This window comes from Paramisgurnus dabryanus, chromosome 14, assembly GCF_030506205.2.
Source record: "Paramisgurnus dabryanus chromosome 14, PD_genome_1.1, whole genome shotgun sequence".
In the NCBI taxonomy this organism is placed as follows: Eukaryota; Metazoa; Chordata; class Actinopteri; order Cypriniformes; family Cobitidae; genus Paramisgurnus; species Paramisgurnus dabryanus.
In genome coordinates, this window is record NC_133350.1 from 16835805 (window position 1) to 16853514 (window position 17710).

The window sequence follows — 17710 nt, forward strand, 5'->3', positions numbered from 1 at the left end:
TACCCGGAGGCTCCAACCTTTTTGTGGGCAAGGGCTACCACAATGGATACACAATCTGGAGAGCTACTTTTTGATATAGTCTACTCAAAACTTTTTTGTTTTACTTGTTGATTTTATTTTTTGCTTATTTTACTTGTTGATATGTTTAAGTATTGTTTAAATGTTAACATACGTAAACCAAGCCAAACTAATATAAAAATATGTAATAAATAAATATTACAGTTGAGACCATTAATAGAATTTGCTTTGGCGGGCACCTCACAGGTCTCCTTCATACTTTGACCCTCGCTACAGAGTTGTGCCCTGTGATATTTTATGATAATGCTTTTGACATGAGTAATATGTCAAAATTTATGCTAGCATGTGTAAATGGTGTAAAACATTGCATCTAAAATATTGTATCATTTTAAGATCTTTAAGGGAAAAAACATAAATAGCTTGGAATATAGGATCTAAATAAGACATACTGTACCTATGTTGGAGGTCCTGGAAGGGTCTCATCATGCATACGTAAGTGACATGGTTATTTGCATATTTGATGACTGAAAAAGCATAAAAGGTGTGTAAAACTGAATGGGTCAACATCCAGGTTTACTGATACCAGTTTGTGAAGTATTCAATTTTGTAGTACATTTCAAAACTTGCTTGGATTACAAAAATACGGTGACTTTTTGTCATTTTCTTTGTGGACTGTGCTTAACTTTATCTATCACAGGCCAATTTGCTTTGAATAAAGAATTAGAAATAAAACAACAAATAAACTAAATTGTTTAGTTTGTGTTTCGTTCTGCCATGTTTGTTGATCTTAATTTAATGAAATATTGAGTCGTTCTATTTTAGGAAATAAACCCATCACAAATCAACTGTTCTTTGTTTTTCACTTACATATTTCTTGGTGTTATTTCTTAGACTATAGCATCTTTAAACCTACATCCAGTAAGAGTAAAATTTTCAAGTTATTTTAAAATACTTTTATGGACTTTTACTCAAGTTGGAATGGGATTAGTGACTTGTATCTTGTAATGCAGTCACTGTTGCAGTAAGGTATCTGTACTTTTACTCAAGTAAGGTACTCTTTACACTTCTGAGATTTCAATGATTGTTTCCATACTGTTGTGAGAAAGTCACACTTGACTGTTTCTGCAACAATTACATAGGAGGGTGTTCATGATAGCATGCACTCTCATTGGATATCTGTAGTACCTTTCGTTTACAACTAAGCAATTTGTAATGGGCAAACTATTTCAGTCATATGCAGCCCTTTATGCATAAAACAATAACTTTATTTTTTATAAATTTTGCTATAAAGGATTTAGTTTGTTACACATTAACACATAGTATATGAAAAGATATGACTGAATTTACATTCAACTAAAAGAAAGATAAAAACCCTAATAAAAACAATTACACATTTAACAAGATTAAAAAACACAAAGTCTGTTATTATGTTTGTATTTATGCAATGCATAATAAACATTTGTATTTACATATAGCTTTTTTTTACAAATTTTATTTATATATTTACAAACCAACAACATTTAGCACTGACTTGTACAAAACATTTTTCCTCTAAGTCCAGTGCCAAAAAGTAGACAAAAATACATTTAGAAAGCTTGTAAACCATTATTTTTGTTGTTGTTGTTGTATAAAGTTCCTGTTTACTCACCCACTACCTCATTCATATAAGCTGCAAACACTAAATGCTTATAGAGGATATTCACATGCCCTTTTGAATGATGACTGGCATGTCCATGCTATTTTTTGCTTTATTAGAATAAACTTATTTGTAATATAATAACAGATTCCTCTCCTTTAAGGTTTCTGGCTGTGCCTTTCTCATAACAAATATCTTTCAGTGAATACAAAGTACTGTTTCTTAAAAAAAAATGACAAATAATCATTCTTTAAGAAAAACTGTACAAAAACACTGAATAATAAATATTGCTTGTTAATTCTAACTATTGTTTACTCAGTCTTGATAAGGCAAACAAAGTCCACTTGATTGGTGATATACAGTAATAAGCCTTTGGTTCAATTCAAACACCTATCAAATAGATGACCTACAGCACATATGACAAAAAGCGAAACTTCTGTCTTCAGGGTAACTATACCTTGAAATGGACAAATAAATATAAAAAAAGTGTATTCAACTTCAAAAGCGAACAAATTATCTGTGCTTTATGAGCATAAACCATAAAGAAACAGAATATCTAAAGTCCAAGAAATCTGAGCGGACACAACTTGTGCATCTGCGGGTTCACAGCACCGCAAGGTCATGGCAAGACTTGGAGCGGACCTTCAGGGCCATTTTCTTGTTATTCTTGGCCACCATCCGATCCAGGAAGCGCCTGGCCTTCTTTGTGATGCTCTCTTTTCGCTTGTAGACTGAACGACGGCGCTCGTTCATCTCTTTGGTGTCTCGCCTCAGTCGTATTTGCCTCACAATGCCCTCAAAGAGCTCGTGAACGTTGTGATGGAGGGAGGCAGAGGTTTCTATGAACTTGCAGTCAAACACCACCGCGCAAGCCCGACCCTCTGCCACGGAAGATCAGGATTGTGTGAAACCATCGCCTGACCCCACAATACTTATTATATTAGCCTTAAATCACAACAGTCACAGTAAATACATGTGATGTTGTGCATTGACACTATGATATAAGTGTGTGAACTATAAGTATTACAACTGATCTCTCACCTTCCACCGCCACCTCTCGGGAGCGCACCAAGTCACTTTTATTCCCCACGAGGATAATGGGAATGTTTTCGGCCTGCCGGATGCGACGCAACTGGATCCGCAACTCTGAGGCGCTCTCGAAGCTGCTGCGTTCGGTGATGGAATACACAATGATGTAAGCGTTGCCCACCTGCATGCAGTAGTCCTGCACCCACTTCTCATCTTCCTCCTAGAGGTTGTGGTTCAAACAAAAATGAAACATTAAGGGTTAAACTCTACAAGTGTACAGGCATGCATGTGTTAAAGAAGAAATGTCCAAAAGCCGTGCTTTAAAAAAATACTGTGCATTCTAATATTTCCTCTGTTAATCTTTGAATGCAGTTCTTGTGTCCAAACAAGCCTAGATGCCAAACAGACGTCACATCGAGTCATCAATAGTGGTGTAACTAGACCCCAGAGCGATCAGTGTACTTGGCTGTGTGATCAACAGCAGGGTCCAGCGGTTTGTTGCTCGCTCACTGTGGGCCACCGTTCGTTCTCAGTGGAGTTTAGCCACTGGCACAGAGTGGCACGTTTTTCCACATTGCAAAGGGCATCACAGCCCTGCAGGTGGCACATGGCTGGCAGACACATGCGATCCCCTGCAGTCCAAATGCTTTCATATTTTCTTTTTTATCAAGCTCTGTAGTTTACTGATTAGGTTATACAGCAAATTGCAGACTTTCAAACTATGAAATGTATAATGTTATAAACCTGTTTTTCTGATTCCCACGTGTCCATCACAACCAGAGTCGTCTCCTCCCCATCCACTGTAAGGGTTCTCTCATACGTGTCCTCTATAGAAACACAAAAAAATAATTTTTCAATCATATAATTCAACTGTTTTTGTTAAATGTACCTTTGAAGCCATTTACTGAATAATTGTTAAGTCTTATCATTAAGGAATAAACAATTGCAGAAATCAACATGTCTGAAGTCTTTAGATAAATGCATAGATTCACAATTTTAAATTTCCTTTGGTGTGTAGGTGTGTATTAGTTCATGTTAACGATATAGAAAAGGTACAAACCCCAAAGTAAACAATCGTTTCCAGCATAAATCTCCTTTTCTTGGACTACAACAAACACACTGATTGTAAGCAACAGTTTACTTCCTGAGCCAGTTGACGTGGACAAGACCGACATTATCATATTTCCTCCTGCTTTGACTCTCAGCCTGTAAATTAACTCCTGTCAGCATTGCATTGTGAGTGAATCTTTCAAACATGGTAAGGAGCGTCACATTTACGCCTGACGTCAGAGGTATTGAGGCCAATCACTACGTATAGATAAGCTGACCAATCAGTGACACAGAGCTTTTCAAATCCATGACCTTTGTAAAAAATCAGAGCGTTTGAGGAAAGCAGTATATCTGGAGCTACAAAAATGTATGTTATGTGAAAAATAATGAGTTTTTTTAACCATAAACGCAAACCCATTGTATTATACCAAATACACAAAATTAAATTAAAGAAATAGGTGCTGTTTAAAATGTTTACTAATGTGAGTTACTGACATGAGCCTCAGAGCAGAGCTCAACATTATTATTCATGGCCTTTCCAAATAGGGCAATTATAGACAATTTCATTCAAAGGACAAATCCTGGGGTTCTAAATGGACATGTAAAATGTTTCTGGATAATTTTTGCACTTAATAAAGTTACATAACTTAAATGGGACATATCTTTAAAATCTGCCCTTTTCATGTTTAAGGGGGCGTGCACACCAAAGCTTTTAAAAGCAGCTGAAAACGCATGGAGGACGTCGAATGCCAGCTGTTTTTCAGCTGAGCGCCAGCTTTTTTCAGCTGAGCACTTTGGTAGCTGTGATACTTCTGCTTTGTTTATCAGTCATTGTACAATGCACCGGTTGGTTGCTGTGGTAATGTCCCACCCCTCCTCCACTGTGATTGGACAGCCATGTGAGAACTGACATTGACGAACGGAGCTCATCACCTAAAGTTGAATGTTTTTCAATTCTCGACGCCCAGCGCTGAGCACGGACACCCGCTGAGCGTCGGCTTTCAGCGCGAAAAAAAAACCACTAGCTGCTGGGTCTTTTGAAAAATGTGCGCTCCAATTGAAAACATATGACAGCCGCGGCCGTTAAAGCTTTGGTGTGCACGCCAAGTGCTATTATTGGGTCCCCCAGTGCTTCTATCAACCTAAAAAAAAATTTGAAAAATCACCACCCAGTAACTTTATTTTTGATAAACCATTCTCTATAAGCATGTGAAAAAATAGGTCATTTAAATTTGGCTCATCTTGTGATGTCAGAAGGGGATCTTCTTATAATAATACCGCCCCTAATCTGCACTATCCAACCATGGCACTACCAATTAATGCATTAATGCAGGTCACCTCATTTGATTTTTAAAAGATACATCCAAAAACGGCACATTTTTGCTCACACCTACAAAGTGGCAATTTTAACATGCTAAAATAAATTATCTATATGATATTTTGAGCTAAAACTTCACATACGTACTCTGGGGAAACCAAAGATTTGTTTTACATCTTAAAAAAGTCTTGTGAAATGTCCCCTTTAAATATCAAAGAACAATTTAACACACTATTTCAATGCATTCTTTGGCACCTTTAAAAAACATCAATCTGACAAAATTAAAAAACAAATTTTGCTGCCATAATTGTGCTTATCAGTGATATATTTGAGTGATGCTACAGTGTTTTTACAATTTGAAATGTAAAAAAAATAATATGGAGCAGAAAAACACTACTTTAAACTGACTGCATAACCAGTTTGCCAAAAGGATAAACATTTCTTTGCAGTTAAACAGACCCACTTTATTCCAACTTTATATTTTGCCAATTTTTAGATCTTAATATATCACCTAAGAAAAAGCCATCTGTGAACTGACCATGAAGAATAACAGTGTACTTAATCAACCTCAGTGTCGCCAAAACTTCATGTCACTTAAAATCTAAATGTTAAGGTCAAACCTAAAATATAATCCAGACATGGACTAAAGTGTTTACTGGAACGTTAAGAGGTGATCTCAACTGCCAGGGGCCAATGCACATTTTAAAATGAAAGGCAAGATACTACATTTCCTGTCCTAAGTGTTCAAACTCAATGCTTTCTTATTAGATTCTTCATGTTTCTGAATAACTTCAAAGATAAATGCTTTTATATTAGCATAGTCACTTTCATATATAATCACTGTCAGGTTTTAAAATATAAACTGTTCCACCTTTGTCCACTTCTTTGAAGCATCATCCAAGCATGCAACTTAATGCATAAAAAAATATCTGGAAACTATACTTTTGTTCAGGGGAAAACAGAAGCGTACTGTACGAATATGCCACCACTGATACAGGAGTCAATAAATGGACATCAGCCTGTCAATAACATGATTATCTACAACATGATGTTCTGCTCAGATCAAAACCAAAACAGCCACGAGACATAAGGTCATAAGCCATTAGAGAAAAACTATATAGAGGTCAATACTTCCACTCGAAGAGGCAAATCAATATTTTTTTATAAAGGCACAATTTAATGCATTAGAACACCAAACACATTTATACGCCATTTCAAATATATTTTTATATATTTAATACATGCAAATATGTGGGCACATGTGCGTATTTAAGCATGTGTATACTGCTGATATAAAGTGCATTTACTGATAAAGTGAATCAATGTTTAGAAAATACAGTACATATCTCTGATGGAAACAAGCAGACCTTAATTCTGTATCAGTCAAAATGAATTGTCTCACACGCTTGAACAGTAAAAGATGACGTGGACTGGACAGATGGGACATCTAACACCATAGTGATGATTATAAAATCTGTCAGCTGCTGTCCTAAGTATGCACACATATACCAGAAACATAAAGTAGGCATGATTCTACATTTACAGTATAAAATACAACACAATCACGCCAAGCAAAAAAATCAAATATAACACTCTAGGGTCTAGACAACGGCTGGTACACAAATCAATGTACTGCGTGTACCTTTTGCACTGACTGATGTATTAATCAATAGTGTCATACAATTAATGTTTCAGGATCGATCATGTCACGTGCCAATTCGGGAGCATAGTGGTTGACCATTATGTGTTTTTTTAAATGGCCAGTACAGAAAATGAGAAAGGAATATGGCCGATTGGTCAGTAAGAGGTGATGCAATGAGAGATAAACTGAAAATAAGTGAAACTAAATGTTTGTCATGCATATTTATTAACATACCCTTTGAAAAATATTTACAAGACATATGTACTGCAAATCTAACACCTTGTGGTACTGTATGATTAAGACTTTGCAGCAAATAAACATGCCTTGGGACCTAATACCTCCGATGTGCTTGTGAGTATCCTTCTCCTGTATTCCAGCAAATATGTTGGCAAGGCTCGACTTCCCAACACCATGATCCCCCAACAGAACCACACGATAAAGGCATTCTGATCCAGAGCTGTCAGACTCCGAGTCTGAAGACCAATTGGCCCGGGAGTGTAAGCTCTTGTCTCCGGTGTGGTATGAGGCTGACTGGGCAAGAGGAGGGTGACACGGGTCAGACGAGGGGTCTCTATCTCCCTGGCGTGCCTGGCGAGAAGAGGGGATGGGAGTACTCGCTCTTCTTCTCAGGGGTTCCTTTCGCTCTTTTTGTGTGTTGAGTGTCATCTTATAAACATATGCATGCCTATTACAAAAACGTGACATTGTTAGAATAGGACAACAAACTTGTTTTATCATAATTTACCTGCACTTGTATCATTGCTAGTTTATGATTCATTGCACAAGGAAAACAAGTTGTAATCTTAGTAGGTTATACTAAGTTTTAAGTCAAACCTCAAATTAGTACAAATGTTTGTAATCTACAGCTTTGTGAGTAGCCTTAAGATCTAATATCATATTTGTTGAAATACTACTAACTTATATATTGTATAAAATGAGGATATTGTTTCCTTTGTTGTTACTTCAAAAGTTTGTACTTTTAAAAACGTAATTAAATGCTTATTATTTGGTAACACTTTACAATTAGGTTGTATTTCTTATCACTACTAAATGCATTGTATAGCATTAACTAACAACAGCATTTATTCATCTTTGTTTATGTTAGTAAATTCAAATACAATTGCCATAATAGTTCACAGTGAATTAACTAACAAACAACTTTTGTGTAAATGTAATAAATGCTGAAATTTCTAACTTAAACTGATTAATAAATAGGCTACTGTATGTTCATTCTTTTTTATAAGCACTGAATTAGCTAATACATTCACTAATGTAAACAAATACAATAGTTAGGCGTTACCGATTACTTTATTGGCAAGATCTTATTGTGACAACCTAAGATTTAAGCGTAAATCCATGCCTTAATTCAACGCGCGTTTAAAGAAAATAAATGTGGAAATGTTTGAAAAACAAATCTGAGAGATATAGGATGTGACAACTAATCCCGTCTATTAGGCATGCATAAAAAACATAATAACTTAAGAAGACACGTTACACAAAACATTTGAACAATGTTTGAAGTGTACTCACAACCATGCCCGTAAACGGATCCAAAGCCCAGATCACATCAAGCAACAGTGTAGTATACAGTGTTAGTGATCCTCCTAGTTATGTATCTACAGTGAACTGTAACTGCACTTTCCTCTCAGACAAGGAATCAATCAGTTAGGTCGCAGTTGATGTACAAGGCAGTGCCGAAACGCAACACCGCTGCAGTCATAGCAACAACCTGCTGAGCCTCACGCCGCCTTTAAAAAATTCACGAGCGGAATCAAGGATTTCTTGCGTGTCTCGCGCTGTCACAAACTCTCAGTGGTGAGTTCATCCATGACCTTCCTCACCTTTATCTCCTCACAGGCAGTTATAAGGTGCGTTTCACTTCATCCATCTGGACTTCAACTCTCTGATAGGCGTGAAGTTGCATTTATGCGTTGCCAGCTCGACTCGGTCTCAGTGCGCGCGGAGCGGTGAAACGTGCCTTATGTTTATATTACTCATATGATCCATAAACACAACTGAACACATGGGCCCCCTAAATGTAAGTGTCGCGAGTTGGGAAGCGTCTCTCACATCATCCAGGGCTACGAAAAGTTTTAATGTCTGTTCTTAGCACCGTCCCTTTTCCACTACATGACGTAGATCATCTGTCATTTCCTGCTTAATATCATCTTGTCGTTAGTCGCACTTTGATGTAAAACTCCTGTTGAACTCATCTTGTTTTATTGACGTCATCATTGGGACGTCATGCAACGTGACACAACAATCAGATTCAGCTATTCAGCGCTTTGTCTCTACATTTTTATAAACTTCAAGGTTGTATTTTCTTTGTGCAATGCTAAGTAACTTATTTAAAATGTTTGTTTTTATTTTCACACACTTCGTAGTGATGCCATAGACGAGCTATTTTGCTGACCAAAGAACCTACAGTTAAAGGTTTTTAAATAACCATTTCTTACTTTTGATATTGTTTATGGCCATTTTCACTATAGAAATAACTTTTTTGTTTATCTTCACCAAGACCTTTAGGAACCTTTTATTTATGAATGCCAAATAAGATTTTTTTATTTTAAAAAGGCATTCCAGTGCTGGATATGCATGGAATAACAATCTAGAATCACTTAGAAAAAGATAAAAGATGCTTTATTGCCTGTCCAGACCTTGCAGTTTTACCAGGAATTTTTAATTCTCCGAGGTAATCAAAGCAGTCACCCATACATCGGGGTGCTGAAATCCATAACTGTTTACAGAGCAAGTCTCGTTCCCACACTTCGGACAATTACATCATTGTCACAAAACTACTGTTTAAAGCTTTACAAAAATACCCAATGACTCAAAAATGCTCCATTTACAAGATAGAGTCATATATAGTCATGAAATGAAGAACTCAAGAATACATAAAAGACTAACATTAAGCACATTAAAGTTTCATTAATTTAAATGACGTTTGCTTGGTGACTGGTTCCAGAATGAAACATGGGAAGCGGAGGCAAATGCTCAATAATAAACCACACGCATCCTGTAACATTTAGGCAACACTTTATGGACTTTGCGGATGAAACAGTTTTATTTTTAACCAAAGTAACCAAAATTCAATCAGAATAAGTAAGAAATCAGACTACATTTGAAGCATAATTACAAAAAAGTCTGTTTTAAAGGAATATCCCATTACTGTTTAGTAGAAAGAGATCATTTAACCGCCATTTGCACAGCCAGTGTAATTTATGGGCCACTAAAATGTTCTTAACATGCGCATGCAGACAAATCAATAGATTATGGCACATGCAGTATAAAGCCAATAAAACATACTGTAAACAAAGTCAAATCGAAGAAACAAAAGAAAGATGATAAATATAACTGTTTGGCTCTGAGGAAAAGGATTTATTGAAGTGGCTTCATTCATTTTCTACTATAATATACAGCAGCTATAAAGTCAAGACTCAAAAAGGCAATGCTGTCAGCTCAGGTTTATATAGGGAGTAAATCCTCTTATGGTGGTATACTGAGATGGACATCCATATCTGGTGTACACCTAAAGTAAGACAACATAATGACAGTATAAGAATTACACAACCCTAAGATATATGTAATGTAACGATGGTGTTAGGCATTATAAGAGATGCAGTATAAAAAGACAAAGTTTTTCATTTTTGAACTTTTAGCAGCACCACTAAAAATTCAGCACAGCAGAATTGCAAAAAATGTGATTGTTTCAAAAAAAAAACCCACTGTAAACAAAAATCCTTTTGTACTTTTTATGTATAATCAACTTAGATTTACAAGTAATTTCAACTGTACTGACTAGTGATTAGTTGTTGCTGTAACTTAAATAAAATATGACATAATGAAAGCAAATTGATCTCGATTTAATAAGTTACAGCAACTCATTACTTGTCAAGATAGTTTAAATGACTTGTAAATCTAAATTTGCACTTAAATCCATATTTAAGTGCAAAAACATTTTTCAAAACATTGGTGATATTTTCAGCCCATGGGTGGGTCAAAAAGAGACAAACCCAGCCATTGGGTTAAATTAACCCTACAACAACCCTAGTTTACTTTTTAACCCAGCTTTTTTTAGAGTGCATCCTCTATTTGTTTATGGTGAGACCAACATATATTCCTGCCCTAAACTCACACCACTGCTTAAGCCAATGTTGTGGCATATGTTCACGTCCAGCAAAAAACAACTGATCGCAATACTGTTTTGAAATTTAAAGGGGACATATAATAAAAATCTGACTATTCCATGTTTAAGTGCTATAATTGGGTCCCAAGTGCTTCTATCAACCTAGAAAATGTGAAAAAGATCAACCCAGTAACTTAGTTTTGGTAAATTCTCATTCTCTTGAAGCATGTGAAAAAATAGGTCATTGAAATTTGGCTCCCTTTGTGATGTCAGAAGGGGATAATACCACATCTTATTCTGCACTATCCAACCACGGCACTGCCATTTAGTGCAGAGATCAGCTCATTTGCATTTAAAAACACACACCCAAAACGGCACATTTTTGCTCACACATACAAAGTGGCATTTTAATATGCTATAATAAATTATCTATATGGTATTTTGAGCTAAAACTTCACATACACACTCTGGGGACACCAAAGATTTATTTTACATTTAAAAAAAGTCTTGTGAAATGTCCCCTTTAACCAGCCTACATGTTACCAGCCCTCATGTTTTAATTTTGCACAATAAACGTCCGAACTAGAAGTCCTTTTGCACCAAGTTGTGCATCAGTGAGGCAATGCATTTAGATACGACTATACTATCATGAAAAGGAAGCAAACGTTCTCCCCCAAAGCACCATAAAGGTGTGTGCACACACAGGCAAGGATAGCTAACAGTCTCACATCTGTCTGTAAATCAGGATTCAAACTAAACTTATGGAACATCTGAGCTTAAACATGGCCACCGCAGCCTGAGACAGTTTGTTTAAGACAGGAAACATGAAAACTTTCTCTGCTGGGGCTCTGGACATCTGCAGATACTAAACCCAAGTCTCTGTCACGAGCAGAGCAGGAAATCCCAGATCTGTTTATAATTATCTCAGTTTAATGGAAACCATTATAATTTGGTGCTCGGTGTGACATGATATGTGGAAACCCTAAATGTTCTTGCCTGTTTTCCACATCCCTCGTCCCCTAGGCCAAAACACTTAAGGACCAAAGGCCATCATGAATAAATCTTAACTGTGATACAACGGGTCCCAAGGGTGAAAAGAGGCTCTGCATGCATTCGCTTACCACTGTTGTGGTTTGCAGAACCTTGGAATAAATTGTTTCGGAGATAAGACTGACTGTCATGGAGAGGAAAATGTCAAAGTGTTTTGGAACAGACTGTTGGGAAATGTGAAACCTTCATTAACCTTTAATGGACGCCGGGGATTCCATGAATGCACAGCATTCTCTTGTTCTTCATCTATCTTTAAGATGGCCTTTGGAGTCTTTTCCAAAACTGTGTAATATAACACTATCTCCAACAGCCCAGTACTTTTTCCAAACCATGTCTTTGTTTGAAAGAAGAGAGGGCTAGTCTAGTTTATCCACTTTATGTTCAGTTGACATGAAGCATCGCCTCCAAAAACACCTCAGTGTTACTCATCATGCATATCTACGTTGTGAAATCGTTTTACGTATGTGTTTCTAATAAGGCCTGAATGGAAAGGCTTCCAGCAACTCAAACCAGACATTGTTTGTTGTTATAGCCCAAAATGTGACCACGATTGATAACTTGTGTTGCATTCTCACATTTGCCACAAGGGGCCGACATTAGCGAACGTGGCGAACTCAAACGTTAGTCGTCGTTATCTTATTTTTTTTAGTTAGTAGATCAACAGAAACTGCCGTGTAAGTCAATATGTTTAGAACTGGGGATTGGCCAAGTGCTCATAGGCCCGTGTTTGTGAACTTGCATAAAGTATGCTTCTGGTCTAACCCAAATAGAACTGTCACGGGCTGTGTCCTTATCAGTATGTTGTTTGGGAACGCCTAGAAGAAGGCTCTTGAAAGTGAAGTTTTTTAAGTGTTGCTGTACTATATCAGTTTATAAGAGGAGTCAGGTCAAACTGACAGTGTTAGACATTTTAAGGGGGTTACTGAACTTCCTTTAAGTGGCCTGTTGTTATGGGAACTTTGTCATTGTAACTGCGGTTATTCTAAAACTTAGTTTGCTTGAGCTTGGCTATGTTTGAGCATTTATTGAGGACACTCGTCTGTGTTTGTGATAAAGAAGTTGATTCCCTTAATAACTAAATATCCTCATGCACTTACTTATCTGGTTTGAGGAAAACATCTGGAAAAATCTCTCTCCTCAAGTTTGGTCTTGAAAGTCGCAGTTCTCGAATACTCTTCATTAGCTCTTTGTTCTTCTGCTCCACCTCACTTATCTCCTTTAAAAATATAAAGTTATTTAGTGAAGTACTAGCTTATACATACCCAGCAAGCAATTTTGCATTTAAAAGACGTCTAAGACCCTGTTCGCCAGGAGCGGTTCACCGTCGACCGACGTTCTTGTAAAAGCAGTCAAAGACAGAGAAGTTGTTTTTTATGGGGATGGGAGAAACCCGGCCAAATCAGCGTCGGTTAAACAGGCGTGGGAGGAAATAGCCACAATTGTCTCATCAGCTGGCATCCCCAGGACATTGCGCCGCAAGCGCTACAATGAGGTCAGGAGACGGGGGAATCCCAAGCTTGCCAGCATAAATCGTGCACACCGTGCAACGGGAGGTGGATCTGCCTCTACACAGGACCTGACGCTAGCAGAGGACATTGCTGCGTCCACCCTCACTGCTGAAAGCCAAGAAACGCAAGCAGTCCAACCCCAAAGTACACTTACAAATCAAGTTCACATACATTAAGGTTTCTTATGAAAACATTTTAATAATTATTTACATAAAATAAACGTAATACAGCCACACAACAAACTTATGAAAATATTTTAATCGTTATTTGCATGATAATGTTTTAACGCAGCCACACAAAATAAATCACAATGATTTCCCTTATCTCATGTGTTAATAGTGCACGCTATACATTATGGTCAAGCATGCGCCCTTAAAATAGCATAATGAACAACGCGCAAAGCGCCACTGACTTTAGACTATTTTTTTTTGGTCAGTGGCGCAATTGTTTTTTGAAACTGCAAAATAGCATCAGTGATGGTTTGCGCCGCAACACGCCTCCTTTTTTGGCTGAACCGCCCAGGGAGCGCAAGTTCATTCCCTCGTTTGCCAACATGCGTCTGTGGAGGGAAAAACCCGCTGTGCGCTGGTGCAAAATACGAATGATACATGTGTCACTGACAAAGTCAATTGCGCCGGGTGCAAGATAGGGCCCTTGGAGTGTGAACGGGGTCTAACAGGCAAAATGTGTGCTGTCAGTCATGTAATCAAATTTAAGTTTATTTTGTCTGGAACTGAGGTTGCACAGATGGTAAATTGATGGCTATTGCTTGCTAGGTAGTCACAGTTCATTTTTAAATAATTTTTGTTCTAGATTTATATTTATTTACACAAAATATCTTAAAAATTAACTGACCATGTAACTACAAACAACTGTGAACTAAAATGGTTTCTGCATGTCACCTTTCTGTGCATATTTATCTCCTCCCTCATTCTATGGTTTTGTGTGGCCATCAGTATGACAATGGGAGGGATGCGGCATGCATGTTTCTGAAATATAAACAAGTTATTTTGTAATGTTCCTAAAATTAAGAATGATCATACAGCATCAAATAAAACACTTTTTTGGACAGTACAGTAGTGCCTTCCCACCTCAACAGCGCTGGTCCACACTTTCTGTTCTCTTTGTTGTTGACATCTCTCCAGTTTGACCATTTCTTTTTCAAACAATGAATTCACATCTTCCTGCTCATTCTAAGAATCACAAGAGAGTGGATTTGTAAAAAGAAAATGAACATTATACACTCTAAAAACAAACGGTGCTAAATAGCACTAAAAGTGGTTCTTGGCTCGTAATCATAGAGGAACCATTTTTAGTGCTATATAGCACCTATGAAGAACCATACGGGGGCCATATAGCACCACTGTAGCACCACATATGGTTCTTAACAGGTGCTACACAGGTACTTAATCGGTGCTATATGGCACTTAAAATGGTTCCTCTATGATTACGAGCCAAGAACCAATTTTAGTGCTGTTTAGCACCGTTTGTTTTTAGAGTGTAGGGTTCTTATGAGAACTAAGACCATGTGACATTGGTGCTTTTAATAAATTAAGGATTTTCCTAGATCTTCCTATGTTTACTTTTAATTTCATTTGCTCATCAACTGTCCAGAATTCAAATATGAGCTTTCAAACAGTGCATCAAGTCCCTGGGTAGTGTACTTGTAATTCCTGTCCATATTTTACCTGCTGCATTTCCTTTAGGCTTTCCAGCTGTCTCTCCATGTCTGCAATCTGCAGGGCCTTGACTGGGAACTCCATATCTTTGTATGTCTTCAAGATGTGCAGCTGCTTCTGAGCCTCACCAACCTCTGCTTGCACCATATCCAGATGCTCCTGCAGACCTGTGCTTACACAAGATAACTGGGCTGCTTGCTGTGATTTGGTCCATTAGTTTTGCACTACCATTAAATGACCCCTGAGCAGATATAAATTGCACTTAAGCCCAGTTTAGAGCAGCATGGTCCTAACTATTTCATGCTGGTTACTGCTCATTTTGAGGCTTCTGTAGCTCAAATGGTAGAGCATTGCATTCGCAGCTCAAAGGTCATGAGTTTGCTCGAAACACACTGTAAATCGTTTTAGATTAAAGGGAACTGAAAATCTGACTTTTTTCATGTTTACGTGCAATAATTGGGTCCCCGATGCTTCTTAGAAAATGTGAAAAATAATGTCCCAGTAACTTAGTTTTGGTAAACATTCATGTGAAAAAATAGGCCATTAAAATTTGGCTCCCCTTGTGATATTCCAAGGGGATAATACCACCCCTTAATCTGCAATATCCATTTTGCCCAAACCCTACAAAGTGGCAATTTTAACATGCTATAATAAATTATCTATATGGTATTTTGAGCTAAAACTTACTTAAAAAAGTGTTGTGAAATGTCCCCTTTAAAGCATTTGCCAAATGCATACATGTAAAAACTTACTTGCGCTAGTTGAAAAGTATGCTGGAATTTGAAAACACAACAAATATCTGCACTGTAAAAAAGTTGATTCAACTTAAAAAAAAGTAAATATTCAGGTTACCCTAATGTTTTGTGTTAATTCAACTTAAAAATATTAGTTGACAAACAAATTTTTACACAACGTTTTTTGAGTCAACTAATATTTTAAAGTTGAATGAACTCCAAATTTTAAGGCCAGGTAACTTTTTTTTTTAAGTTGAACCAACAAATCGTTTTATGATAATTTATATTAATGCATTTTGACAGTTTTAACATTGTATTTCGAGCTATACATTATTTCTATTATTTTGTGTGTGTTTCTTGAGATTCGAACCCACAAGCTTTTGCACTGCTACAGGAACACTGATCGGCAATGCTGTTTATCTTTAGGAATAAATCACATAAATAATTTCAATATAATGACTGAACAGTAGATGTAAACTAACCTTTGAGAGATGTCTGTGATGTTTTCTTTGCATCTGCCAGCTCTGCTTTGACACTTCTGATCTGACTGTCATCCCATCGTTTTAAGGCTATTATTGATCTCTAGACAGAACAGATAATACGACTTATCAGCATAACTTATCAACATAATTTTTCTAAAAATGTTTCTAAATCTCCCAGATGTTCAACCTTGGAGCGCCCTTTATACTGTATGTTGCTCACCCTCATTTTTTCTTGCTGAACGAGTTCTTTGTTCATAGACATTGAATTTCTCTCTGTATCCATAATGCTCCTGGCTATCTGCAGATTTCTCTCTTGAAGTTTGTTACAGTGCTCCTCTAGGTTTTTAATGGCTTCTCTTCTGGATATGATGAGCAGCTTTAACACAGATTGCAGCAGAATGGATTTTAAAACACGGCATAAACCAAAGACAAGCAAACTATCCTCTACTTTCTTGCAGTACACACCATCAGTGCTTTTATATTTGCCTTTGTGGTAACTTGGTCCTGTACCACTTTTTCAGTTCTTCTGGGAGATTTGAAAAATATTGTGGAGTCATTGTGGGAAGTGTTTTGTTGAGATTTCTCTGTACATCAAGTAGAAATGACAAATTTATGCATAAAAACAGAATAAAGTATTACACTGATGCTTAGCTTTTGTTATATCTTACCTGATCTTCCTGGCTGGGGTTGTCTGATAACAGTCTCACCTTTTGGCTTTCTTGATGTGACTGTTTTATGAGGACTTACCCAGAGCAGATGAGGTTTTGTCCTTCTCTCCCATTTGTAATCCATATTTGTAAGCTGTATTACTTTACATAAATGCAATGATCAAATCAACCATAAACACATAACGTCATACCACCACTGCACATGATCTCGAATTCAGTGTCATGTCTTTCTTTTCGCTGCTTGAAACATTTTGTCGACTGGACATTAAAGTTCACAAAGTTTACCTTAGCAACCGGATACAATGCAGGTCTGCTTCCATCTAGTGGACATATTAGGCTACTTCATACGGCGCTGCGCAAACCGATCGATTTATGACATCAAATTATCGCGTGAGCGATTCGAGAGCTTAACCAATTAATTTTATTTGGTCTTTATAAAACTTTTAAGCCATTGTATCAAAGATAATATACATTTATTGTTGTTACGGATGCATTAAGGTCTAATATTATTTGTTATACAGTAAAGCATTCAGTCATAATGTAGAAAACAAATAAACTGAACAAAATATATGACAGCATCATTAAATATCATTATGAAATTATATAAATATCTTACATTATCATCAAAATATTAACACTAAGATTTATATTAATTTGTATCATCACGCTAACACAAAACATTTTAAATGCTAAATTTCCTACATAAATTATAATAATGTTGTTATTATGAAAATACAGAATACATTTTACATACATAAACAATTGTAAAT

General features: G+C 36.8%; 1 protein-coding gene across 4 annotated transcripts; it reads right to left on the bottom strand.

Moving 5' to 3' along the window:
- Window positions 1-1397: 1397 nt before the first annotated feature.
- Window positions 1398-17068, bottom strand: rem1 (RAS (RAD and GEM)-like GTP-binding 1). Of its 4 annotated transcripts, none has more exons than XM_065241316.2 (12): window positions 16941-17068; window positions 16738-16856; window positions 16493-16648; window positions 16273-16372; window positions 15066-15223; window positions 14469-14570; window positions 14280-14366; window positions 12967-13085; window positions 7032-7378; window positions 3428-3510; window positions 2696-2903; window positions 1398-2535 (listed from the first exon to the last, which is right to left on the bottom strand). In XM_065241316.2, the coding sequence occupies exons 1-12, from the start codon at window positions 17062-17064 to the stop codon at window positions 2258-2260; spliced, it is 1881 nt and encodes a 626-aa protein (XP_065097388.1). In that variant the 5' UTR covers window positions 17065-17068; the 3' UTR covers window positions 1398-2257. The 4 variants fall into 4 exon arrangements, with proteins under 4 accessions (XP_065097388.1, XP_065097391.1, XP_065097390.1 ...); XM_065241317.2 differs by having other exon boundaries at window positions 2396-2599; XM_065241319.2 differs by lacking the exons at window positions 12967-13085; window positions 14280-14366; window positions 14469-14570; ... (3 more) ...; window positions 16738-16856; window positions 16941-17068 and adding an exon at window positions 8535-8812.
- Window positions 17069-17710: the final 642 nt, after the last annotated feature.